The sequence below is a fragment of the Fonticula alba genome (genome assembly GCF_000388065.1).
Source record: "Fonticula alba strain ATCC 38817 unplaced genomic scaffold supercont2.1, whole genome shotgun sequence".
In the NCBI taxonomy this organism is placed as follows: domain Eukaryota; order Rotosphaerida; family Fonticulaceae; genus Fonticula; species Fonticula alba.
Window position 1 is genome coordinate 4,222,971 of NW_009242971.1, and position 25,205 is coordinate 4,248,175.

The following is a 25,205-nucleotide window of genomic DNA, read 5'->3' on the forward strand; positions in this document are numbered from 1 at the left end:
GGGGGGGGCCGGAGGCACGAAATCTTCCTCTCGTTCTTTTCTGGCTCCCGATGGTGGTAGACAATGCCCAACCGTTTGATCGGAACGGGGGGCGGGCAACAGCAGGGAACAGTCGCCCGGGGCTCGTTGGCATGTGGGTATGTTCTCTGAGGCGATCTTTCCCGTGCCGGGTTCTTTCAGGCCATTTTGTGGAAGCACACATTCGACGGGAGATCGTAGGCGCACACATCCCGCTCCCCGCCTGCGGCCCCAGCCCACACCTCCTTGTCGCCCCCCCCCACACTCGCACGCCGACATACACGCACGCACGCACGCACGCACCATTTCGTCCTCTGTCTTCCCCACACCTTCTTGCAGACGTTCTGAGCCCTTCCGCCATAGCCCAGATGTCGACCGGGAGTTCGGGATCGCCCAAGCTGGACGGTCGCTCGCAAGGTATCGCCGCCTTCACGTTCGCCCACTCCGACCTCGCTTTTCGCGATGTCCCGCCCCCCCTCCCCCCCTCCCCCTCCTCCCTTCTTCTTTCCCCCGCCCCTTGGGCCCAGACCCGCAAGCCCACCAATCTGACCTCCGGACTATGCAGATGGTATCCCTGATATCCGCCAGCTTTTGGGCCGATCGTCAGATGGGCGCCAGGTTCGAGCAGACCAAAGCCTCTCCACAGCTCCGCCCTCAGAACCCGGCCCGAGCGCCTTGCCGGTTGAGGAGGAGCAGCCGAGCTTGGTTTCCTTCCTCTCGGCCCGCAAGCATGACATTCGACGGGGGCAAATGTCCAATCAGAACAGGCAGGTCCGGTCGAATCTCTCCGAGTCCTCCCTGGCTGGTATGCAGCCGGCTGCCCCGGGTGCTGCGGCGGTTTCCGCCGGGCCGATTGCCGCGGTTGCCTCTGCTGTGCCAGCTGCGTCGGCAGCACCGGCCACTTCGACCCCGGCACCGAGTGCGCCAAGCATCTCCGCCCCTTCGGAGCCGCCAGCCCACGCCGAGCGCCCAATCGGCCCATCTCCCCTGGAAGCACAACTTCGCTCGGTGCTGCTGACGAATTCGTGGGCCAGCAACACAGCCGCCCCTTCGGCGGGAGGCACACCGCCGCTGCCCTCATTGCCGCCCCTGCCGCCACTGTCTCAGGGAGGGGTCCCACGCGCAGCACCGGCTGCCGGATTGCATCCCACACAATCGGGCGAGCCCGAGTCCCTGGCCGATGTGGTTTCCATGGATGCGGTCGCCCCCTCGGGAAGCCCTTCACGTCGACCGGCTGGTCATGTTGATCCACCGGGGCCCACCAAGCGCGCGGTTCCGGCCGCCAATCCGGCCGCCCCGAGCACGCGCTTCCCCACCCTCCCCGCGCACTTGGACACGGTGAATATCCCGGCGCGCGCGTCCCCCTTGTCGGCGGATCCCTTCTATGCGAACATCAAGCCCCGGGTTTATCCCTCGGGCAGTGGCGCGAGCGCGCCGGCTCCCCCGACTCCGGCCCCACATCCGGCCACCTACAACTCCCTGCCCTCCTCCGGGGCGGCTGGCCTGGTGACACTGTCGCCAGCCCGCCCGGGTGTCCAGCTGACCCGCTCGGCGTCGCCGCACACGCCGCTCATCGCCCCGCCGGCTGGCGCTGCTCGCGGAATAACGGGAGCTCCCGCGCCAGCCGCCGATGCCGCCATTCTCGGGTCTCTCATTGCCCACTGGGACAGCGAAGCACGGGAGGCCGTGTCGAATGTCATCCCCACATATCAGGTCCGTGTGCGGCGAAGAAGAGAAAGAACAGAAACCAAACCCTCCCTCGCCCCTGCCACGCGTGCGTCTTGCACCTCTCGGCTCACCTGCCACCCAAGGACAGAAGAACCTCCTGGATACGATGCTGGTGTTTGAGGCCCGTGTTCACTCGGATCGGGCGCTCTTCCGATCGCTGCTCCTGTCAACCACGGCGCCGGAGGCCGACACGCCCGAGTCCGGGGACGGGCTACTTGGGGCAGTCAATTTGGCCGTCGAGCGTCTTTCCTCCCTCCTGTCGCGTGTGGAGGTGGAGCACCTCCGGTACGTGCCTCGCCATGTCTCTTGGCCGATGGCCCGGCATTTGCGCACCGGGCTGACCCATGTTGCGAAGGATTTCCTCAACCGCCGCGGACTTGGTGAGCAAAATGTCCCTGGCACAGGACCTCCTTCCGGAAACCGGCACCGGGTACCATGAGTCCTCCTTCAATGGGGGAGCCAGTGCTGGGGCTCATGTGTCTTCCCTGGCGAGGCTGGCTCGCGTGGATGCCCTGCTCGACGAGGCGGACAACGAGCAGGACCGCTCGTCCCGTGCCTTCCGCGACCATGGGTGGCTTTTCCTTTCCTGGATTCTCCGTGGTATGTGGCCGCACCGGGGCTCCCTGCCCTTCTGTCCGTGAGCCGACCCTTGTCCGGGACAGGGGGGAGGGGGGGGGGGGACATGCATGTGCCAACCCGACTAACGACGACCGTGCACACAGCCCTGGCATATGGCATCTGGGCCACCGAGAGGACCATCTTCTATGCGGTGCGGGCGATGCGCCCGACGCCGGGGGGGGCCTCAACAACCGCACGGACATCGGGGGCCTCAGCGGGGTTCGGCTCGGCCGGGCCTCAGCCGACTTCGCTGCTCAGTGAATTCCTCACATCGCCGTCCACTCCCGTGACGTCGGGAACAGCAGGGCTGGCCGATGGGCTGGGTTTCGTGTCGCCTCGGTCCTTCGGGTATGATCTGCCGGCTGATCCGGCCGGGCCGGGGGAGTCCCCGGCCTCCTCTTCGCCCGAGGCCACCCCCGAGAAGGGATCACGGCATTCGCGCGCGGCCACGCCCCTGCCGGCCGGGGAGTCGCCGTTTGATTTGCTCCCGGAGCCGGCATCTCTTGGACTGGCGCAGGGCGATGGCAGCCATGTGTCCCTGGGGGGGGGCGTCCGCTCGGCCGGTGGGTCGCCCTCGCCCGCGGGCCCAACAACCCCGACGCCGGTTGGCGCCGCTGGGCGGATTCTCAATCGCCGGCGTCGGCTGTCCTCGGTGTCGATGGCGTCGCGCTCGTCGCTCGACTCGCCGGATACCATGTCGCCGCTGCACGCCCGCCTGGCCTCGGAGGAGGAGGAGGATGCACAGCTGAACCCCACCGGCATGTCTTCCCTCTCGCGGTCATACTCGCTGTATGCATCACCGTTGTTCGGGGGCACCAGTCCGGCGGCTGGCAGTCCCGCCGGCAGCGGATACTCCCCCATGATGCATGGACAGGGCTCGCACCTGGCCGGGGCATTTTCCTCCTCGCTGTCGGTTTTGTCACCGTCGACGGTGGGCGGCACGCGATCCGGATCGCCGGCTGGCGTGGAGTACCTTTCGCCGCTCGGGAGCAGCCGGGCGGCGGCCCTTCACAGTTCATACATGCGACGGGCATCGTCTTTGTCCACCGGCCTGTCGACCCTGCTAAGTGGATCTTCACCAGGGCTCGAGGCGGCAGTGGCCGGGATCTCGGGCCCGAGCGGCCTGTCCCCGGTGTCCATGGGTGGCAGCGGCACGCACAGCCCCTCGGTCGGTGCCTTTGCTTTGGGAGGCGCCGCGGGAAGCCCGAGCCTCGGGTCGGGTGGGTCGTCCTCCGAATCAACGCCTCTGCTGGAGGGGGTGCTCCTACGTCGCCAAACGGCCCAGGCACGGCAGTCGTCGTCCCTGCGGTCTCCGCTGACACTGGTCAGCGAGTATGACGGCGGGGATGTCGACTCGGACTAGGGGGCAGCCGATCTGCCCTCTCCCGATGCTCTGATACCGGCAGGAAATGCCACGTCAAGCGGGGGGAGAGGGGGGAAAAAAAAGCCTTGTCAGGATTGTATTTTATTCTTCTTTTTATTGGGAGGCCAAGCGCGCCTGGCGCAGGGAAGGAAGAAGGCTGGATTGGGGCAATGGCAGAGGGGATGACACTTAAAACGAGTGCGCAGGCGGGTGGGATGGGGGAGGGGGACGGGTTGTGAAATTACTTCTTAACCTTGTCAAGCTCGGCCCTGTGTAGGGATAAAAATGGGGTGGTCAGTACACATGGGAGAGGAAGGGGGAGGGAGAGAGAGAGAGAGAGATAGAGGGGGGGGGGGAGGAGGGGGAGACGGATGGACGGAGATGAACGAGGGAATGTCGATCGGGCGAAGGGATCTATCCCTCTGGCGGGGACAGGCGATCCCAGAGGAAAGACAGGAAGACGTACTTGACGCGGTTGAGGAAGTCGTCCTCGATGGTGTCGTCGTCCCACTTCTCCTCCCACAGGGCCTCGACCTTGGTGGCAGCATCGCCGGCGGTGGAAATGTCCCACTCTGGGTGTCGGAAAGGCGGGATTGGAGTGAGCTTCTTCTTTTCGAGCGAGAGAACCGGCTCGGAGGCAGGAAACACGGCAGCAGGTTGAAGGGAGGGGACAAAGAGGCAGCATGGGGGCGACACGTACCCTCAGTGACGAACTCCTCAAACTCGTCATCCTCCTCGAGGGACGCGAATAGGGAGGGAGCCGGGGCGGCCGGAGCCTCGGCAGCCGGGGCAGCCGGGGTGGCGGCCGGGGTGGTGTCGCTCTTGGAAAGCTTGCCAGACATGTTGGAAGGGGGGGGGGAGGGAAAGCGGGGGGGGGGGGGGGGGGGAGATGCGCAATGGTCACTTCTGGAATCTGGGCTCAACCGCGCCGAGATCGGCCAGGACAGCTTCGGATAAGTATCGTCGATGTGGGGTGTCCGTTTAGTGGTGGCAGCAGTGGCTTGTCATTGCCCGGTGACCTTGATCACATGCCTTGTCATTTCAAGGACAGCACCGACTGCCCATGCAACTGTGCGACTCTGTGAGCGGACAGAGAAAAGCCGGACGTGTGGTAGGTGCCAATGAAGGAGCAAGGCCGTCGGAAAGACCGACCCACATCCGCTAGCAACTCGCTCAGGGCCCTTGTCCGAAGGAAAGATCCTGCAGATGCCGGGCCGATTTCGCGCTTGGGACCGTGGCGCACTCCTCTCGGCTTAATCCTGCGCCGGACCAGTGTGAATCCTTGTGAGGATTGTGCCGGAAGGCCCGCTGTTGGTGGCTGACCTTCGAGCACGAGGGCAGAGGAACATATCGACCAAGGGGGGGATCCCCGTCTGGGGTCTGTATCAATGAGGGCCGGTAAGATGGCTTGGGTCAAGTGTGCGAGCGGGCAACATGGGAAGAAAGTCGGGACACAGGCAGGGCCCCTCAAAAGGAGGCACTGGAATAGGCACTCATTGGACAGGCTGGCACTTGCGCCATCATCACCCCCGCATACCTTTCGACAAGCGGCTGCTCGGTCTTACGCTCTCACGGGCCCCCTGGGCCGAGCCTTCTCTGGCCTTTGGATCCAGTCAAGGGGTGGATTTGAAGACCCTACGCGACGGGGCCCGGCCCCTCACACAACGCCCTCCCCCGCGAGGAGCGCACACACACCTGTGCAATATCGGCGGCTGGCGGGCCGTTGTCAGACCCGACGTTCCTCTGGGGGGGGGGGTGGGGGGGGGCGCCGTTCGATATAACGCGCGGAGGGGTATCCTCCAAACCCGATCAAGCCCATCAGTCAATGAGTTACGTTCTACACGAATCCAGTCCCGTGAGATGGCCCTTCATTGTGGAATAGCATTCTCCCGAGGAGGAACGCGGGGTACGAAGACAGCCAAGGAGAGGGGCCCCCGGCGCACGGCCACCATGGCGGCTCACCACAGGAGGGAGACACCGAGACGCGCGCGCTGGGGTCTCAGATCCTCCCTTCGGCCGAGTCCAGGGCCAAATAAGGGGGCTCCCAAGAGCGAAGGCCTTTGCGGCTGTGTGCGGGCCCTCCAAGGAGAACGCGAAGGCAAACCTGGGGCCGCGGTCCTGCCGGTGGCCATCTACTCCAAGGCTTCCCCCATCACGAACGGCCCTTTTTATTATTCGAAGTGTTTTTTATTTTTCCTTATCCCCCCAGTTGGCCGTGCACGAGTTGTTGTGTCCACCCCGCTTTCGGGCTATGGCCGTATCCCCTGGTTCGGTGCGCCCTCCCCCTTGATGCCCCCCCCCCCCCCCGGGGGAGTCCCCTCGCAGTGGCAGGATTTCCGGTATAGCTTCCGTCAAAGGAGTGAGGCTTTGACGTAAGGCTGGATCCGTGAGAACCCAGCCACAGTTGGCAGTCCATGCCCTCGTTTGAATTGCTTCCCGAAAAGATGTGGACAGCCACATCTCGGGCGCTTCGTCCAACCGGCTACCGAGCGGCGGCCGGGGGAGCGTGGGGGCGGAGCGAGGGGGGGGGGGGGAGACGGCCATCCCTGCGGGAGCCGCCCCCGGGAGGGTGGTGGTGTGCGGGATAGGGGATGTGCCCGACCGGCGCGCCGCCGGAAATGAGCCCTCTTGCACTGGGTTTCCGTGACAGGATTGTGCAGGGGTCCCCTTCACGAGGCCGCTGGGGGTCGGGGGGGGGGGGGGGAGGGGAGGGGGGCAACTCAAAGTCGAGCCGGGCGGGGAGTATTCGGCTTTCTTTCTCTTTCACCACCCCGAGGGCCGGCGTGGCGCCGAGAAGCAGGGACCGGACGGCGAGCGGTCCCCGAGGAAGTGCTATTGCGTCACAGGCCGGCTGGGAAAAAGGGAGAACGAGCGGAGACGCGGACATGCAGGCTAAGGGAGTGGGCAGAAGCCGAGGCGGATACCATGTCATCCGTCGTCAAGCTTGTTGGTGGGGAGAGCTTTTTTTCTCTCGCTCCCGCCGTTTTTCCATCGATTCCGGATGGGTCTCCGTGTGCCTTTGGCGGATCCCTACCCCCTTCCCCGCCGGCGGGAAGCATCCCCCGGGCCATGGCGCGTGGGTGTACCGCAATTTATCCCGCTCCCTACCGACCCCTTTCTGGGCGCCGGTGCCGATGAGCGCCAATCCGGTCAGCACGCTCATTTCCCTTGATCCCGGAGATCTACCTCCGAGAAGGGCGAGGGGGGAGGGGGAGGGCAAATGAGAGGGCCGGGCAAGGCCCAGGCCGACGGGGATGGTCATCCAAATTTTAGTGCGGCCACCACCACCGGGCGCGGCCGGCCCGTCTCAGGCCCTGGTCAGCTGTCTTCCGCTCACGCCATCCGGCCTCTGTGTATGCCACCTTCTTGTCCCCTTCCTCCTCCCTCCTCCCTCCTCCCTCTTCCTTCCTGCCTCGCTCCTCCCCCGCCCCCCTCCCGCATCCACTCCTCCCGATTCCCCGAGCCCAGAGCACCAGGCTCTGTATCCTTCAAAGAAGAAGGACCATGAATCTGCCGAAGGGGCACATGTCGGACCCCCTGCCCCATGGTGGCCCGTGCTGGCCGGCCGCCGGGTCCCTTGTCGAAGCTTACAGCGAGGCATCCGGCAACTTCCTCCTGTCAATGGTGATCCTGGCACCAAGCTCGGGGGATGGGCAGGTTTTGGTGCACCCACTTTTCACCCCGCACTTGGCCTTCACGCCGGCGGGCAATTTGCGGTCCATCTCCCCGGAGCGCGCTCTCTTTGCCCTCTACCAGCACAGCCTGCTGGCTGGGCGCTTCCACAGCCCCGGGCTGCCGCCGGTTTCGCCGATCGTGGCCCCGCCGCCGCAGTCCCTGCCATCGCCGGGGCCCCGGCACCAGCACCCGCAGTGTTCGACGCCGATGGACGTCTTTGCGGCCTCCCTGGCGGAGCCGCTGCGCCTGTACGCCCCCTGGACCGACAACTTCTTCCACCCGGCCACCCTCGTGGGCAGCCTGCCGAATGGCCTGGTTGAGGTTGTCTTTGACTCGGCTGCCTCGCAGCCGCATGCCATCAAGCCGGAGTTCCTGCACCTGCGTATGTCGCGCTATTCCCTCGCCGCCAGTCTCTGCCCCCTTCCCTCGGCCCTTCCCCTTTCCCCCTGCCCCCTTTGGACCACGCTCACCATTTTATCCGCTCCCCGCCCCCCCCCCCCCCCCCCGTCTGGCCACAGGCTGCTTCTATCCCCCTCCCCACCATCATGTCATGGCTTCGCCTGTGGACCCGCGCCTGGTGGCGCACCACCCGTCGATTGCTCCGATTCCCGGGCGCCCCTTGATGTTCTACGGGACCGGCCCGGGGCTGGCTCCGCAGCCGGAGGGCATGCCTCCAAGCATGGGGGTCACGCCGGGATGGCCTGCCTGTGAGGAGTATTTCAGCCCGGCGGCCGAGCTGACCCCCAGCCCGGCGGCCAGCCCGATGGGCCTTCCTGCGGTCGACCCCCCGGCCGGCCGGGTGGCCAGCCCGATGGCCAACCACCCGACAGCCAGCTCGGCAGCTGGCCAGGCGGGCCGTCCTGTGGCCAGTCCGGCGGCCGGCCCGGCAGCCGGCCGGCCGGTGACCACGCGACCTATCCACGGGGCGAAGGTCCCCGGGAAGGACCAATCGACCGGCCCTTCGAGGGCAACCCCGTCGCCGTTCAAAAGCCCGAAGCACGCCAGCGGCCCCTTCTCGACGCCGCCTCCGCCTCCTTCGAAGTCGGTGACACTGCTCAGGCGCCTGGACAAGGGCGACCTCGCCACCGGGGGGCCCACCTCCCCCAAGCTCAAGGACTTGCGCTCCACTTCCAAGGCAGCTGGTGCCTCGACCCGGGGCAAGTCCGCCGACGCCCACTCGCACCCCTCGATGTCGGCTGGTGCTGCCGATGCTCCAAGCCCAAAGCCCGGCAAGTCGACCATGAAGGCACCCCACCGGAAGGATCACACAGGCCCCAAGGCCGGGCGCGACCCCGTGGCCCCGAAGGACCGCGAGGATCTTCCCGGTGTCGACGGCATCCCGGCTGGCAAGGAGGACCCCCCGAGCGCCAAGGACCGGGGGGATGGCGGAGCCTACCCGGTGCCGGCCTCCGTGGTCCCCGCCTCGGACTGCCCGGAGACCCCCTCGCCGGGACTCGACTGGTCGAAGGTGTCTGACAAGAAGAAGAACAAGAAGCCCAAGAAGAAGCCGGCCAGCTCGCAACAGCTGCCCACCCCCCTGGACGACTCATCCGGGACAACCTCCCATCCGGCTCCCGGGTCGGCTTCGGATCCGCCCGTGGCCTCGACCCTGGCCGACGATTCGACCCCTGGCTCGGGTTGCACCTCGTCCCCCGGGTCGGGCTCCGGTTCGGCCTTCTCGCCTCGGCCGCCGCGAGTTCCCTCTCGGTCGACCACTTGGATTCTGCATCCACTGGCGACGGAGCATTCCTCCTCGGAGGACATCCTCCGACTGTTTGCCCCCTTCCAGGGGGTAACCGTTGATGGCATCTCGGCGCAAGCCGATGGCACACGCTATTCACATGTAACTCTTCCCCCGACTGTGACCCTCTCGCGGGCCAACCGCCACCTCCAGTCGGTTCAGGCATCGTCCGGCTCCCCTCCGACCATGCTCCACCGCCGGCTGGCGGTCCTCCCGGCCTCGACGACCATCACCTAGACTGCCCGCCCCTGCTGTGGAAGTCTCCGCCCCTCCCGCCATTCGAAGCGCGCCCCTTTCCCACTCCCCCTCTCAGGGGATCAGGCCTGCCCGGTTGCACAGAGCCCATAGTGTCCCCCCCCCCCCCCCCTCCCCTGTACATCGAGGCCAACTTGTGGTCTGGTTCTTGCTTTCGTCATATTATACATCGTGTGTGGACATGCCCCATGTCAGGGACCAGGAAGGAGAGAGGCCGGAAGAGAGCCCAACAGGGACACCGGGCAGGGAGATGCGCTTCTGGGGCGGATATCTACCGCCGGGCATGCCCCCCTCAATCCAGGGAGTCGCGGGTGGTCAGACGAACCGACCCGGGAGCCACGCCCTCATAGATGTGCCCTTCGGCCTTGAGGAACTCAATGCCCTCGCTCAGCTGCGCCGGCGAAAAGTTGGGCATCTTCTCCGAGAGATAGGAGAAGGGGATCTCGATGTCATCGGCCTCGGCAATGAAGTGCAGCAGGGCCATGTGCGTGGGCTGCATTTGCTTGACGGCGGCCGGGCCGCCGGCCTGCATGCCATAGTCGTGGGCATTGGTGGCGGTGGTGGTGGTGGTGGCGGCGGCGGCGGCGGCGGCCGAGGGGGCTGACGCGGCCGGGGCCCCGCCACCGCCGACCAGCGGCTTGGACTCGGCCGCCTCGCCAGTGGGGACATTGGTGCGCATGCGACCGACCGGGCCGCGCGTGCGGTACAGATGTCCATGGATGGTCTCCAGCAAGTGGTAGGTAACCTCGTTGAAGTCGGTCACCGGGCGGATGTGGCTGATGTTGATGCTCTTGCGCTTGTCGAAGACGCGCAGGTTCCCATACACATGAACATAGGTGCCCTCCGGCAGGCTGGGAGCCTGCTCCTCGATGGCCGCATCGCCATCCCCGGCATCACGGTCCAGCCACTTGCGCATGTCAATGGACCCGGTGCTGTCCTCCACCAGGTAGGTGACCGTGGTGGTGGTCTCCCGCACCGCGCGGATGACACCGATGATTGACAGAATGTGGATGGTCTGCCCGTCGATCTGCATGCTCCCGTCGGAATCCACCATCTTGGACACGTCAATGTCCACCAGCTGCTTGATGGTCACCGGCAGGACGGAGTTGTGGCCGAGAATGCCACGCGGGGCATCGGACGGGCGCTGCTGGCCGAAGCCCCCGCCCGAAGAGCCATCCAGAGAGGGAGAGGACATGCTCGGCGAGTTGCCATAGTCGCCCTGATGCGAGAGGAAGCCGCCACCACCGCCGCCGCCCATGGAGCCGCCATCGTACATGTCGCCGCCGCCGCCGCCGCCGCCGCCGCCACCGAAGTAGCCACCGCCGCCGCCGCCGCCGCCGCCACCGGAGTTGAAGCGTGGCATGCCGCCGCCGCCGCCGCCGCCGCCAAAGCCGCCGGAGCCGAAGCCGCCGCGGCCAGAGTGACCACCAGAGCCAAAGCCAGACATGCTGTGCTTGCGCGAGAAGGGAAGAGGCCGAGAGGGAGGAAGGACAGGAGGCGGGGAGGGAGAGAGGGGGAGACCAAAGGAGCGTAAGTTAGCTGGCGCGACTGAAGGGACGCCGAGGCGCGAAAAGAAGGGGGACGCACATGTCTAAATCTCCAAGGGGGTGTTGGAGGGGGTACAAAAGGGGGTACGTTGAAGCCGTGACCCGAGGATGATCTGAATGTGTCCTGGACGCTTGGGTGCAAGAGCGTGTGAAGTAGGCCGTCTAGCCAGGGAAGAAGGGAAGAGGGAAAAGGGAGGGAGAGATCTTGCAATGAGCGGAGGGGAATGATGTTACGGGCAGCCTGACCTGCAACATTCCCCCTTGCCTGCATTTATAGCACACACTGATGGCATATCACAGCCGCCGTCTCTCCGCCCACGGCGGCGGAAGGGAGGGGGCGAAGGCAGGAGGGCATCTGTATTCCCCCCCCACCCCCATCGAGTCACGCTCCCCGACGGGAGCCTGGACGGCATTCGGCAGAGAAGCCCGCGCGTTCGGAGCATGCGGAAGGGTGGGCGGCACGCGTTTTTGGAAAGCCCGTGGCGCCACCCCCTGCGTAACCGCTAGACGCCTGAGCTGCCATTGCTCCCGTCCCGCGTGTCCAGCTGCCAGCGAAGAGCGTGTACATGCGCTGGGACTTGGCTAGATCCGCCCGCCCTCGCACATGGTGCGATCCAGCGTGGCGGCCGCCCCCCCCCCCCCCCCCCGCGGAGCCCCCGCGGGGGGGCGGCCGCCCCCGGCGTCGCAGCCACAGCCACCGCCTGGCCGCCCGGCCGCCCGGAAGGCGCGCCACTTCCAGGCCTCCTTCCACTCGGGGCGCGCGCACCTCGTCAGTGAGCGCCGGCGCACGGCCGACATAGCCCTGTCAGCAGGGGACCCCCCCCCGGCCGGAGGACCCCAGGGCGGAGGTGTGTCTGGGTGGGTGTGTGCGGGGCCGCCTCCTCCTCCCCCCCCGGCAGGGCGAGATCCGGGGCCTTGTATTTCTGATCCGCAATTGTCGCGCTCGGGCCTCTGGGCTGCGCTTACACCCGGTCCCTGCAACAGGGCTCGTCTACCACCCCCCCCCCCCCACCTCCTTCACACGCATAGCGCGCACACGCAGACACACATACACAAATCCTCCCCCTCGGCCATTGCCCTTCCTCCCTCCTCCCTCTCCCCGCTCCCCTCCTCCCCTCGCCGCCCCACATGGCCTCTGCGGCCCCATTCACCCCCCCAGCTTGGCTGCCGGTCGAGGGCGATGCACACTTCCGCTGCTCCCTCGACCAGTCATGCCACTTGGCAGTCGAATCTGGCCAGGCGCCCTTGCGGCAGTGGGCCACCGACCTGCAGGCAGCTTTGCGTCTGGACCTGTCCAAGGCCTCCGGGCAGATTGGTCGCCTGGCAGATGCCGTGGGTCTTGTGAGCCGGGCCCCGGCCCCGGAGGCGGATCTCTTCGGGTCCACGACGGCCGAGCAGTTTGCCTTCCACTTCGCCGGGCTGGTCAGTGCCTGCTTCTTCAGCACCGATCAGTCGAAAATCCGCCGGCCGCTGCTGGCCCTGATGGGCAATCTCCTGCGCGCGGTCGCCCGGTCCGAGGCCCCGCCCGAGTGGGCTCCCTCTGTGGCCCCGCTGGCCGTGGTCGAGGCCCTGCCCGGGGCCCTGCGCCTGGCGGCCGACTATGCCGGGCCCCGGAGCCAGCTGGTCGCGGCCGGCATCCTCCTGACCGTCGACCGACTGGTTCTCGGTCGGGAAGTCCCGCTGCCCGCTGCGGCCGCTGTGACTCCGGCCGAGGTGCTTGCCGGGCCGGGCCCGATCACTTCGATTCTGCCTCGGCTCACTACATTGGACGCTCTGAAGCTCCTGGCATCTGCCGCCTTCGAAGAGCCGATTGGCGTGGCCGTCATCCAAAACCGCTTCGCCGCCTGCCTGGGCCTGCTTGCTGGGCAGCTGGACGCGGCGGCGGCCTCGCTGGCAGGCACGGCCGACCCGGGGGCCCCGGTGCTCGCTGTCCAGGCCCTCCACATCCAGGCCATGTCCGGCGTCCTGCAAACCCTGTTCCGTCAGATCCCCGGTCACCAGGAATACGGGCGCCTGCTCGGTGCCCCGGGCTTGGTCCATGGCACGGAGCCGGAGGAGCCCCCCGGCGCCCAGGCCGATGGGGATATTGTGCCGGGGCTCCTGGCTCGCATTGTGATTGGCACGCGTGCCCTTTGCATGACTCGATCGGAGCACGTCCCGGCCAACATGGTGTTCCACCTGTCGATGCTGTGCGGGCAGATTGTCTCCTGTCCCGGGTGGTCGATGGCGGTCCGGGCGTCTGGCGGCGCCCTGCCGGCGCCTGTGACCGCGGGCGTCGCGCACTCGGATGCGCTGGTCTTTGACCAGCTTCTGCTGGCCCATCTGGGCGACATGCGCCCGGCCGCGGGCTTGGCCATCCTGCGAGGCATGTTTGGGGGCCTGCCGCGGGCGGCCCTGCTGAGCGAGGACGCCGGGCTGCTGGCCGTGCGACTGCCCCGAGTGCTGGGGGACTTCGCCGGGCGTGGTCTCGAGGGCGAGGATTCGACCCAGCTGCAAAGTGTCCTGGCTGACTGGACCAGCGAACTCCTGCGCCTGGCCCGGCAGACCGGCCCGGCTGACAAGCAACCCTCCGGCCGCCGGGCTGGCGGCACCCCGGCCAAGGCGCCGACCGACCTGCCAGCCGGCTTTGCCTTTGCCGACTGCCAGGCCCTGCTGCAGGGGGCCGGTCTCGGCTGGGTGTTGGACTATGTGATCCAGGTGTGGGACAACTCCCTGGCCAATGCCGCCGCGCCGAGCATTCGCACCACCCTGTCCAACCTCCTGTCGCTGATGCCCTTCCTGCCGGCGGCCGCCGAAGGTGGCACCTTCGGCCCGCAGGCCTTCCTTTCGCGCATCCTCTCGCTGGGGTGGCACTCAAAGGTACCATGCCACGGCCGATCCCATGCTCTCACCATCCCACCTGTGCATGTATGCTGATGCTGCGCCCTGCCCTTTCTCTGTTTTTCCCCTCTTTTCTGCCTTTTGCTGTTCCCCTTTCCCTCCCTGGCTCGCCACCCTCCCAGGCCATGTACAAGGCTCTGCGCCTGGCCATTGCCCACATCGACCTGCTGGCCTTCGAGGACACCTATCGCGCTGTGGTGGCCGGCACCCTGGCCGCCTTCACCACGTACACCCAGTGCGCCTTCCTGGCCAGCGACCTGCTGGAGGGGTGCCTGCAACTGGCGGCCAAGTCCGTGTCCGACCCGGCGGCCCGTCGGGCCGTGGTCATGGGCTGGATCCGGCCCATTGTGGACATCATCCTGCAGGAGCACTCGGCCGAGACCCGGCGTGACATCGAGACCTACTGTCTGCGGATTGTTCTGCGCGTGGCCCCGGAGAATTTGATCCTCCTGCTGGAGGAGGTTCTGGCCCGCGAGCCAGGGCTGACGCCTCATGCCTTTGCCCGGGCCCCGAACCAGCCGTGGTCCTGGCTCAGTGCCCTGGTGGCCCTGGTGCGCCTGGGTCGCGAGGAGTCCCTCCTGGACATGGGCATGTTCTCCGAGGCCCTGGGGGTGGATCATCCCTTTGTGAGCATCCTCCCGCCGTTGACGCCCGAGGAGGAGGCTGCGGCAGCCGAGCAGCCGGAGGACCCAACGGTTGAGGGGCCGCGCCGACTTCCGCGCGCGGGTGCCGCCAAACTCCGGCAGATTTTCTCCCTCGGCCGGCCGGTGGTGTCCTACTTCCTGCTGGAGCAGGCCCTCTCGGTGTCGAATTCCTTCACGCGTCTCGGTGCGCTGGGGATCATTTGCAACAGCCACAAGATCGAGGTACCCTTTGGCGTGTCAATGCCCCTCCTCGCCTTGCCCGCCTGCCCTCCTGCGGCCTTTGCGCTGCCTGTGCTCCCTCCCTCCTCTCCTTGCCGCCTGGGCGCCGCTTTCTGCGATCTCCTTCGTCCTGCCTCGGAGCTCAGGCTCTTCCTAACCTCATCCCCCGCGGCCATTCCTTCCGGTCCGCCCCTTCTCGCCCCCCCCCCTCTTGTAGCCTCTGTCGCCTCGGGAGACCCACCTCCTTCTGCGCGTGTACTTGCCGAATGCGCTGCAAGAGTCGTCGACGGAATTCCGCCACGAGCAGTCGATCCTGCTGGGCCGGCTCTTCCGCCGGGTGCGGGACTCCTACTACTCGCTGCACTACCGCCGGCGGCGGCAGTGCGACCGGGACGGCGGGTCGCTGACCCCAGCCGAGGCCCGTCGCGTGGCCGACCTGGATGCGGCGATTGCCCGGACCGAGGCCTTTGTGACGGATTTGCTGCGGTTCTTTGTTGGACGTCTGCAGCCGGGCGCCCGATTCCAGCAGGTGTCCACCTGCCTGGATTGGCTACACGCGCTGGTGCCCACACTGGGGATTGCCTCTGGCCAGGATATGCCCCTTCCGAGCACGGTCCAGTCCAATCTGGCCGGCTGGCGTCTGCCAGTGGTGGACCCGGTTTCCGGCAAGTCCATCATTCGCACCGAGCCCCCCGGAGGCGGGATCACCGAGGCGGATGTCCTGCGGCTGACCTTCGCCCTGTGCAGCGACCCCGCGGACCCGGATCGGCAGGCGGCCGAGCAGCAATCCCTGCTGACGGCCCTGGTGGCGGTTCTCCTGGACACGGCGCTCTTTGACACGTACCGCCGGACCCAGGGCCAGGCCCTGGGGCTTCTTCGGCAGATGCACGCCCCGTGGCCCGGTGTCAGCACGCCTGCCATGGCATCCGTCTACTTCGCCTCGGCCTTCCGTGTGGCGGTGCACAACACTCGCGGCCAGCCGAGCGACGCGGCGGCCGGCGTGCTGGGGCTTCTCTTTGAGAAGTACATCATCGGTTTGGGCTGGCGTCTGGCCGGGATTGAGCCGGCCGCCCGCGTGGCGGACACCCCCGGGCCTGGCGAAGATGAGGACCCGGTGCGGCATTCGCTGGACCAATTGCTCGGGGCCCTGGAGGCCGATGCCGCCATGGCTCGAGGCGATCTTTGGGAGGCGAGCCAGCGTCGGCCGGCCTTCGGCACGCTCAATGTCACGCGTGGCCTGCTGGCCCATGTGAACCTGGCGGGCGTCCAGGCGGGCACCCCGGCTGGTCGGGCCTGGTCGGGCCTCCTTCTGCGCCTGACCACCAGCCTGGTTCAGCAGATTGAGGCTTGTCGCGAGCCGCTGTCGGTCCCGGCGCCGGAGGGCAACTCGGCGGCCGATGTGACTCAACTCCCGGGAGCCGAGGGGGACTTCCCGCACCCGGGCCTCGGGGATGAGGACATGACTGCCGGGGATGTGAGCGACGACGAGTCGCCGGATGCCGACCAAACTGGTGGCTGGCACCAGGTCCTGACGAGTGTTTGCTGGCGCAGTATCAAGGCTGCATGGTGCGCTCGCTCCCTCCTCCTCCTCCTCCTTCCGTTCCTGCTCCTCTTGCTGGCCTCCCCTTTTCCCTCATCCTGGCCAAGATGGACACTGTCCGGCCTTGTGCCATCGGCCAGATGCTGGCTTTGTTATTGACTGCCGCCCGGCTTCCCCTCCCCCCCCCCCCCCCCCCACTAGTGCCCTGCTTGTGGAGCTGCTCTCGCGTGCTGGGCATTTGATGGCCCCCCACAGCTTGGCTGATGTGACGCGGTACTTTGTCAGTCTCCTGCTGACAATGCGCCATATTGGTGGCATTTCGGCCCTCTACACCAACCTGGCTGAGCTGTTCCTGCTTCTGGGCCAGGGCGGCCCCTCGGTCAAGGGGGTGCTCGATCTGCCCCCTGCCGAAGTGGCTGAGGCCCCCTATTTCGGCTTGGTGGCAGGGCCCACCTTCATCGGGGCTGATAGCGCAATTGCTTGGGTCCTGCCGGCTGCCCTGCTTGCCCCCGAGGCGGCGGCCGCCCTTCACCACCCGACGTCGGACCCCCGGCCGATCACCTTCTTTGAGTTGGTGCGCGCCGGGTTCGAGCGGCTCCTCTTCGCTGGCAAGAGCCTGTCCATCACCCGGCGCTCTGCCGGCTTGCCGGTCATGTTCCGGATTCTGGTACGCACATGGAGCTGGCACGGCAGGGCGGGGTGTTCTGCCGGGGGGGGGGGGGGGGGGGAGGGGCTCGGGAGCATTCGGCCTTTGCTTTGCACATTTGACACTCGAGCGTGTCCTCTCTTTTTTGTCCCTCGTCTGTTTTTATTTTGGTCTTATTTTTCCTGCTTCGCCGTCCTCCTGCTCACCTTCGACATGGCCCCTGTCCGGCCCTTGCGAATGCCTGTAGTTTGCACCGATCCTCCATACCCCCGAGGGGCAGGCCCTGCTGCGGACCACCATCCGCACGCTGCTGGACATTGCTCGGTGGCCTGCGCGCGATACGGCCTCGGGCATGAACTTCCCCCAGGTCCACTCGTTGAATGTCCTTCATGGCATGGCGGTGCACTCGTCCTTCGCCACTCTCATCGAGCCTTTCATTTCGGACGCCTTTGAGCTGTCCATCACGCACTTCAGCTCGCAGTGGTGGGTTTCCCCTTGTCGGGCCCCGGCTTTGCTCACGCTCACTCTCCCCGCACCCGACTGACGCTTTGTCTCGCATGCCGCCGCCGCTGCCCTCCCCCCTCCCCCCTCCCTACGTCAAGCTGGGACATTCGTAACTCCGGCATGATGCTCTTCAGCGCCCTGCTTGGGCGCGTGTTCGGCCCGGCCAAGAACCTCCCCCAGTCCGACGGGGAGCTGACCCTCTGCTCGTTCCCGCACACAAGCGCCTCGGATGCCGCGGCCGGGCGCCTGCATCATGATGCCCTGGCCACGGTGGACTTTGAGGCGCCGGCCATCCCGGCGGCCTCCAGCCATCGACTGACCGCGTGGAAGTTCTTCAGCCAGCACCCCCAGCTGCTGGCCTTCGTGGGCAAGCATGTAGCCATGGCTGTGAATGAGCTGGCCCCGAGCACCGGTGGAGCGGACACCGTGAACGTGGCCGTCCCTCAGCCGGGCCGCTCGCTCTTCCCCATCCTGTCGCTGCTGTCGCGCTTTGCTCCTGTCCTTGACCAGTCGAGCCTCGCCGGGACCGAGTCTCAGCCGCCGGCCGGCATGATTTCCGACTCGAGCAGCTCCGGCACTGCTGCCTCCCCCAACTTGGCGGCGGTCCTCTCGTCGGATGAGCTGGCAACCCTGCTGGCCACGCTGTCGCGCGATCTGCTGACTTGTGCTCGGGGCGGGACCTACTGGCTCTTGCGCGGGGTGGCTGTCCGAGCTGTGACCGCCATCGTGCCGGCCGGTGCCCTCATGGGACAGATCGTTCTCCCGGCGGCGGATGCCCTCCGCCAGGATCTGTCCTCCTGCTCCTCCTCCTCCGGGGTGGCTTGCCCGAATGCCCTGCACGGGGCGGCGCTTGCCATCAAGATGGCCGCCCAGCGCCTTCTCCCGCTGGTTTCGTCGGCCGCTGCACTCCAGGGTACGTCGGAAGCATGTGCCAAAAAGGGTCTTTGCACCGGCTGCCATTGGTGTTGGGTTTCTTTCTCGATGTGCCCCTTGCATCTAACACCCCCGATCCCTCTTCTTCTTCCTCTTCTTCTTCTTCCTCCTCTTCCTCCTCTTCCTCTTCTTCCTCCTCTTCCTCCTCTTCCTCTTCCTCCTCTTCCTCTTCCTCCTCTTCCTCTTCCTCCTCTTCCTCTTCCTCCTCTTCCTCCTCTTCTTCGACTCCTTGCTCCCCCTCTCCCGTCACAGATATCGCCACCAGTCTGTGCACTGTGCTGGCTGAGCTGCTGGCATTGACCGGCAATTCCATGGCTCCGGCCGTGGCTCCAGCCCATACGGCCCTGCTGGACACGGCCCTGCTGGTCCTCCACTACCTCCCTCAGTGGCTGGAGGCGGCGGCGGCCGGGGCGCCGGTGCCGGATGTCGCCGCCATGGCTCTCGCCGCCCTGGCGGCCGAGGTAGACCGCGCGGCCGAGCACCCGGCCCTGGTTCGGCTGCTGGTGCGCCTGGTCGACCCGCGAAGCATGGCCCGCCGGCCTGATGGCCCGGTAGTCCCGGGGTTGGATTTGATGCTGGCGAGCACGGCACGGGCTTTTGTCTTCCGGCACATTTGGGGCCCCGGGGCCACGGGCGCCGGGCCACTTTCCGAGGACTTGGCCCTGGCGGTGGCGGCCCTGGCTGGCTGTGCCCCACGCGCGGGGGACCTTGCTGCTGGGGCTTGGTCTCCGACACAGGGCGACTTGCTCCGCTCCCGCCTGTTGCCGCTGTATGCCATGGCATCCCTCTCGGCGGCCGCCCGGCAGGAGGCCCTCTTTGCATTGGTCCAGCGCCTGCGCTTCGCCACCGCCTCGGCCACCTCCGCTGCCACCATGTCCACCAACCCGGGCTTCCTGGTCCTGGCCCGGCATCTGACTCGGCAGATTGTCGGCCAGCGCGAGCCGGTTCCCGAGGTGGCGGCCGTCCTGCTGGCGGCCCTGCACGCCCTGCTACATGTTGGCGGCATGGCCCTGGCAGCAGGCATCCGCTCCAGCCCCGGTGGGGACCTCCTCCAGCAGCTTGTGGCCAGCCAGCTGGCCGATCTGGAGGCCGGGGTGGCCGAGCAACGCGTCACGGCGGCCACCGCCCCCCAGCTGCATCTTCTGGCGGACCTCCTTGTCGGGGCTCTCGCCAACGGGGAGTCCATGTCGGGGGAGCAGGAGGCCCGGCTTTTCCGCTCGCTCGGGGCCCTCTGCTCGGAGCGCGGCCCGGCACGCGGCCGTCTGGCCGTCTGCCGGGCCCTGGTGGCCTTGCTGGCCGGGGCCGATCATCGGGCCTGGCCGCTCCTGCGGCCAGGGTCGCGTGCTGGCGCGGCCCTCTGCTTCCACTTGGCCCTCCTGCTGCAGGACGACTCGCAGACCGTTCGTGATGCGGCGCTCCTGGCGGCGAACCTGTTGCCAGCGCTGGAGGTTGGCGCGGGCGCCGGCCCGGGCATCCCGCCTCTGGTGGCCCGGTCCCTGGCGGTCACCCGGCTGATGTGTCTTTCTGGGGCCCTCTGCCCGGGCGCCCTGCTGGATCTGGCTCTGGAGCACTTTGGCGTGACTGCCGCCCCCGCTGCCGGCGATGAAGCGGCCTGGGCCGGTCGCTTGCAGGAGGCCGGCCGCGAGCTGGCCACCAGTGCCCACCTCTGGGCCAGTGGCCAGCGCCCGGTCGATGACCGGGAGGCCACCGATGCACAGGAGCATCAGCCGAAGCAGTCGGCCACCGATGCGGGTGGCATCCGCCTGCCCTCGCTGCGTGGCTGCCAGCTTTTCATCCAGGAAGATGCCAACCTCTACCGGCAGCCGTCGCTCGATGCCAGTGCCATGGCCACGAGCATCGGGTTCGTGGCCGCGATGGCCGACCCGCCGGTGGATGTCCTCCGGCGCCTGGCTCTGCTGGTGATCCTGCTCAAGACCCAGGCCCTGCTGGCCCTGCCTCACCTCCAGGAGAATCCCCTGGTCCGGCAGTATGCCACCGACCGGCTGATCATCCTCGGCCAATTGGCCGGGACTTTGGCCAGCCTGCGAAACCGCTGGCCGGATCTCTTCCCCGCCGGGTTGGCTTGTGACGATGTGCTCCACATGGCCGCCAAGGATCGGGGCGACTCCTCGCCGCAGGCGCTCCTGGGTCGGCAGGTCCGCTTGGTTCTCCTCGCGGCCGACTCCTACATGAACACCGCCACCGCTTCCGCCCCCACCACCGCGCAGTAGACTACGGACGGAGCTCGCCCCCAGAGTAAGTGTGTGTGTGTGAGAGAGAGATCCTTCTTTTCCCATTTGCGCTCTCCCCCACCCAAGATGCTGTTGCTTTCCTTCTCTCCCCCCCCCCCTCCCCCCCCCCCCCCGAACAGGGCGAGGCGCCCCTCGCAGGGGACGGAAATATACCCCTAGAACCACCTCGGCGGAGACTTCAAGGAAGCCAGGCGGATAAGTGAATGTGACACGCACGTGACAGGCTCGTGGATTGCTTTTTTGCTCCCCGCCGGCCAGCCGTGCCTGCCCCGCTCGCGCGTGTGTGGGGACTCGGCGGGAGTGGCGCAGGGCTCTCGCAGATTCAGTCTTGTGTCGAAGGGGGGAAACTTGGACGGAGGCCACGCCGGAGATCTTACCACTCTGGTTCGGGACCATTCTCGGCATGAAGAAGGGCGTATCGAACCAAGGGGGGGAGGCAGGAATGGCGTCACCTGTAAAGGGAGTACGGGAACTCGACCGGGGGAAGTGTGCAGACAAGCAAAATAGAAAGCAGTTCCTGTAACACAGGGGGTCCGGTCTTGGAACAGAGAGGTTCGCAGCCTGGGCTGAGGCTTCAAAGGGGGCGCCTTGGTATGCCCTCCGATGCGCACAATCACCCGCCAAGGTCTCCTCACTCCCAGGAGGCTCCGAATGGGGGAGCCCCCCTTTTGGCTTCGGGTGGGTCGAGGGGTGGATGTGACAACCCCGCGTCCATGCCTGCCTGCCTCCTTTCCTGGGTCTCTGGCCCTGGACTGGGTGGCCTCTGGGCCGTCGTCGGTCACCGCATTTCACAGGTTGTGGAATGCTATTTGGGAATACCAAACTTCTTGGAGCCGAGCCCGTTCGATCTGTAACTCAGCCAAGGGGTTTTGGGAGATAGCCCCACAGGCGGAGCGCCGGGGCGTGATCCTGCGGGAGGATGTGACCTGCAGTCCGCTGTCACTCGGCTAACCCACAACTAAGATGCCTGGGACGCCGCCCGTTGCAGCAGCCGCCTCAAGGGCCGGTGCGGAGGAGCATGCCCAACCGGGGGAATACCAATCCCCTCATCTGCCCTCCTGCCCCATCACGCATTTTCCCGCGTCCTTTGCCTCTCTCGCCCACAAGTTTGCCACTTTTTTTTCTGCCCCGACCTACGCCCAAACGCTTCGAAAGGAAGCTGCCACGCCCGGCTCGCGTCCTGCCTCCCGGGATCCGGCTGTCCCCCGGCGCCCCATTCATCAAGTCATGAGCAAGGCCGTACGGCGGCGATTGGCAGCGCGCCTGGGCCCAGCCTTGCGCCTGGGCGTGGTGGCCATTGCCGTGGGCGCTCTCGCCGCACTGCTTCTGTTCCATGGGGCCGGCCCGCTGGCCGGACTAGGGCCCGCTATGCGGTACATGGCCCCGATCGGCGACCCGCCCGGCCTTGAGCAGGGGATGACCGGCGTTCGGAAGGCCATCACCGGCGAGTGGGTGCGTACGACGGAGCCACCGAGAGGGAGGGACCCCCACGCGTGCAGCTGCTGGAGCATGGGCCTGCACATGCACGCGAGGGACCGTACAGATAAGGCAGGGCCGAGGACGGGCGGGGGGCATTTATTGTGGTCTATCACCCCATGCGCAGGAGGATCAGCGGGACACTCACCGGCCTGAGGGGGCGGGGGGGCGGGGAGGCAGTTCATCGGGCGCGTGGGATTCGACCCTCGACCGAGTCCCTGGACGGAGGGGGGGCACAGCTGCGGCCCGGATGCACACTTTCTCGTGGAGGCGCTCGAGCCGGGGGTCATGCTGCTCCCGGCCCGGCGCCTGCCGACCGTCTGGCGTGTCATGGGCCCGGGCGAGCCGGGCCGGCGGACCGAGCTCGAGCTGGCGGTTTTCATCCCACGCGACACCGGCGGCCCGGAGGCCACAGCCGCGCCCATCCCTCGACGGGTGAACATTCGCGTGGTGTCGACGCTCGACAGCCGGACCAGCGCGTCCGGCCTGTGGCGTCAGTACCGGCCGCCAGGGGCCCAGCCCGACCCCGGTGGCCCGGCGGCGTCGGCGCCGGATCTCGAGGCGGCCCCGCACCTGGCAAACTGGGTCCAATGTTTGTACCTGTCGGAGGTGGTGCAGTGGGGCAGCTCCCTGGGAGCCGCGGCCGGTGCTCGCATTGGTCCCTTCACCCCGGGCGGGGACAGCGCGGTGGAGGGGCTCCTGCGCGAGCGTGCCCAACTGGCCGTCGGAGTGTGGGAGGACCTGTCCACCACGCGTGCGGAAAAGACCCACGGGCCACCGGGCGAGCACCCCGACGAGAGCAACACCCACTTGCCGGACCTTTCCGGCTGGTATGAGGCCCTCTGGGCCGACCTCCAGCGCGAGGACATCTACTTCCGTCAGTGCGACCCGGTGCATTCGATGCGCTGGCGCTTCCGGCCGCTGGCGCTGGATGCCTGGCGACAGCCGGATCACTGCCCCATGCTCGGGCCCGGGCCGCCGGGGCCCGCAACACAAAGGACCCCCTGGCGGCAAGCGCGCCACATGGCCAAGTCCACCGCACTTGGGGAGTACATCCGCCAGCGACTGGATCTGGCCAATGGCGGCGGCACGGCGCGCGGTCCCTTTGACCATGAAATTGCCGCCAGCCTGGAGCGCGTGCTCTGCGGGCTCGAGGGCCCGCGGCGTTTGGTGCTCATCGGCGACTCGCTCCTGCTCCAGTGGTCGACATACATGCGGGGATTGCTGCGCCGTCGCCACGCCATGACCGATGACCAGCCCTGCCCCGGGGGGGAGCCGGGCCCGATCCCCGACCAGGCGGTCGTCTTTCACCGGATCCGCCTGCTGCGCGACTCGCTACCGGCCACCCTGCAGACCATCCGCCAAGGGCCGTGGCGTGAGCGAGACGTGGTCATACTGAATGCCGGGCTGTGGGAGGCTGCCTACGAGGATCTGGCCAAGTACCAGGGGCAGGTGCGCACTGCCACCATGGCCGGCATGTGAGGGAAGGAAGACGGACAGGGGGGGGGGGGGGGGAGGGGGAGGAAAAAGAAGACCAAGCGGGGAAGGGCCTGGCACAAGGACAGGCGCCTCGATCTCGGCCTCGCAGACAGACACGCCACCGGGCGAGGCTGGCCCAACTGACCGTCGCCCATCATGCCAGGTGTCGACTCTCATCGAGGCCGTGCGTGACGCGCTGGCCGGCATCCCGGGCGCCCAGCTCGTGGTCATGACCACACCGCAGGTCTTTTGGACCGGTGACGACCAGCCCGGCCCCGGGCCCGGGCCCACACAGCTCCCGCAACATGTCGGCCTGAATGCCCCGCGGCTGGAGGCGGCCAACCGGTTGCTGGCCACCGCGGGCCCGGTGGCCGATGGGCGTCCGGGTCCGGCGCAGCTGGCCGCCGCCCGGCCCCCGGGGCACATGCCCGTCGGCAAGGTCGATGCCTCCGGCATCACGAGCAATGCCCGGCATCTGCTGGTTCCGGGCGACGCGCGGCACTGGTGCCCGGCCGTGTACGCGGCACTGACCGCGCGGCTCATCAACAGCGTGTGCTCGTGAGGCCCACCGGATGGGGGCGGGGCGGGGGCCGGCTCGCGGCGAATACATCCCTCATCCTGCGCATGGAAGTGGGCCAGCTACCTGGTCCCTTGTGTCGGGCTTTATGCCGTCCTCGGCTGGGGCACCTAGGGCGGTGGGTGGGCCCTGCCGCCGTGCTACTTCGGCCCGAAGCGCCCGGCACCCGAGAGAAGAGTCGATGCCAGGAGCTGGTGCGCGCGCACATCCAACGACGGCGAGGCCGCCTTCACCAGGAACGTTTGCCGCAGGGCGTCTGGGCCGCCCGCTTGCAGGGCCTCGGCCACGGGCCGGAGCAGGCGGATTGTTACCAGACCCTCGAAGAGGGACATCTCCACCGAGGAGGAATCCCCGGGCAGCGGGTCGACCGGGACACCGGCCTGCATGGTGACCAAAGATGAGAGTTCCCCCCCCCCCCCCCACCCACCCACCCCGGGCCCGTCGACCGTCAGGGGTGTCAGAATGTGCACAATCCAGGGCCCGGGCCAGGGAGGCGATGGACATGGCGAGACGCACCTCACGGAGCATGCAGTGCAGGGTGGCCACATCGGCCGAGAGGTCCGGCGAACAGGCCCCGGCCGGGCCGCTCACCCGGTCACGCACCCCTCGCCGAGAGAGGCCATGCAGCGCGGTCAGGAGCTCGGCCGGCGGGCAGGGCATGTCACCACCGGGCGCCATGGCATCCACCTGAACGAGGGCGGTCCGCGGAACCAGGCGAAGCTACGCTCGACACGGGAGCGGCGAAGGTCAGCACAATGGCCAGGCCGCAAGCGGACAGCCAGGGCAGCAGGAGGGAAAATGGCGGGGCGTACATTCCAAGCAGCGGCCTCGCTCGGCACAAGGCAGCCAATGCAACCGGTTTCCGGATCACAGAAAAGCACGTATGCCGGGAAGGCAACACCCTTGACAAATGAGTGTAGGTTAGACGCGCAGGCGGGGGGGGCGGCGCGGGGGGCTGTACAGGCGCCGGCGGCGAGGACCAATGGGCGGGAGGGGGGGGGGGACGCACATTCAGCAGGCGCACATGGCACGGGCCCTGCGGGGCGACGAAGGCGTCGCAAGACAGCGGCGAGAACATGGCCGCGCGGGAGGAGGCGCGAGGCGAGAGGG

General features: G+C 67.4%; 8 protein-coding genes across 8 annotated transcripts; 4 read left to right on the forward strand and 4 right to left on the reverse strand.

The window, feature by feature from the left end:
• The first annotated feature begins 298 nt into the window (after positions 1–298).
• H696_00899 (hypothetical protein) lies at positions 299–3,827 on the forward strand. The gene is made up of 5 exons (XM_009494786.1): positions 299–435; positions 584–1,731; positions 1,835–2,031; positions 2,102–2,346; positions 2,469–3,827. Exons 1-5 carry the CDS (start codon positions 387–389, stop codon positions 3,725–3,727), a joined length of 2,898 nt encoding a protein of 965 aa, XP_009493061.1. The 5' UTR covers positions 299–386; the 3' UTR covers positions 3,728–3,827.
• H696_00900 (hypothetical protein) lies at positions 3,815–4,623 on the reverse strand. The gene is made up of 3 exons (XM_009494787.1): positions 4,428–4,623; positions 4,194–4,299; positions 3,815–3,996 (listed from the first exon to the last, which is right to left on the reverse strand). The coding sequence occupies exons 1-3, from the start codon at positions 4,567–4,569 to the stop codon at positions 3,969–3,971; spliced, it is 276 nt and encodes a 91-aa protein (XP_009493062.1). The 5' UTR covers positions 4,570–4,623; the 3' UTR covers positions 3,815–3,968.
• Positions 4,624–6,975: 2,352 nt separating this feature from the next.
• On the forward strand, positions 6,976–9,505 carry H696_00901 (hypothetical protein). The gene is made up of 2 exons (XM_009494788.1): positions 6,976–7,784; positions 7,921–9,505. Exons 1-2 carry the CDS (start codon positions 7,232–7,234, stop codon positions 9,378–9,380), a joined length of 2,013 nt encoding a protein of 670 aa, XP_009493063.1. The 5' UTR covers positions 6,976–7,231; the 3' UTR covers positions 9,381–9,505.
• A 185-nt stretch (positions 9,506–9,690) lies between these two features.
• H696_00902 (hypothetical protein) lies at positions 9,691–11,180 on the reverse strand (the record flags this gene model as incomplete). Its single annotated transcript, XM_009494789.1, has 2 exons — positions 10,986–11,180; positions 9,691–10,846 (listed from the first exon to the last, which is right to left on the reverse strand). Exon 2 carries the CDS (start codon positions 10,843–10,845, stop codon positions 9,691–9,693), a length of 1,155 nt encoding a protein of 384 aa, XP_009493064.1. The 5' UTR covers position 10,846; positions 10,986–11,180.
• An 893-nt stretch (positions 11,181–12,073) lies between these two features.
• H696_00903 (hypothetical protein) lies at positions 12,074–20,667 on the forward strand (the record flags this gene model as incomplete). The annotated part of the gene is made up of 7 exons (XM_009494790.1): positions 12,074–13,804; positions 13,948–14,691; positions 14,906–16,254; positions 16,430–16,895; positions 17,122–17,357; positions 17,477–18,291; positions 18,564–20,667. The coding sequence occupies 7 exons, from the start codon at positions 12,074–12,076 to the stop codon at positions 20,540–20,542; spliced, it is 7,320 nt and encodes a 2,439-aa protein (XP_009493065.1). The 3' UTR covers positions 20,543–20,667.
• A 1,386-nt stretch (positions 20,668–22,053) lies between these two features.
• Positions 22,054–23,557, reverse strand: H696_00904 (hypothetical protein). Its single transcript, XM_009494791.1, has one exon. The coding sequence runs from the start codon at positions 23,150–23,152 to the stop codon at positions 22,184–22,186; it is 969 nt and encodes a 322-aa protein (XP_009493066.1). The 5' UTR covers positions 23,153–23,557; the 3' UTR covers positions 22,054–22,183.
• Positions 23,558–23,747: 190 nt separating this feature from the next.
• On the forward strand, positions 23,748–24,080 carry H696_00905 (hypothetical protein; the record flags this gene model as incomplete). Its single annotated transcript, XM_009494792.1, has 1 exon — positions 23,748–24,080. The coding sequence occupies one exon, from the start codon at positions 23,748–23,750 to the stop codon at positions 24,078–24,080; it is 333 nt and encodes a 110-aa protein (XP_009493067.1).
• A 155-nt stretch (positions 24,081–24,235) lies between these two features.
• Positions 24,236–25,173, reverse strand: H696_00906 (hypothetical protein; the record flags this gene model as incomplete). Its single annotated transcript, XM_009494793.1, has 4 exons — positions 24,236–24,475; positions 24,612–24,815; positions 24,908–24,997; positions 25,105–25,173. 4 exons carry the CDS (start codon positions 25,171–25,173, stop codon positions 24,236–24,238), a joined length of 603 nt encoding a protein of 200 aa, XP_009493068.1.
• Between the last annotated feature and the right edge of the window lie 32 nt (positions 25,174–25,205).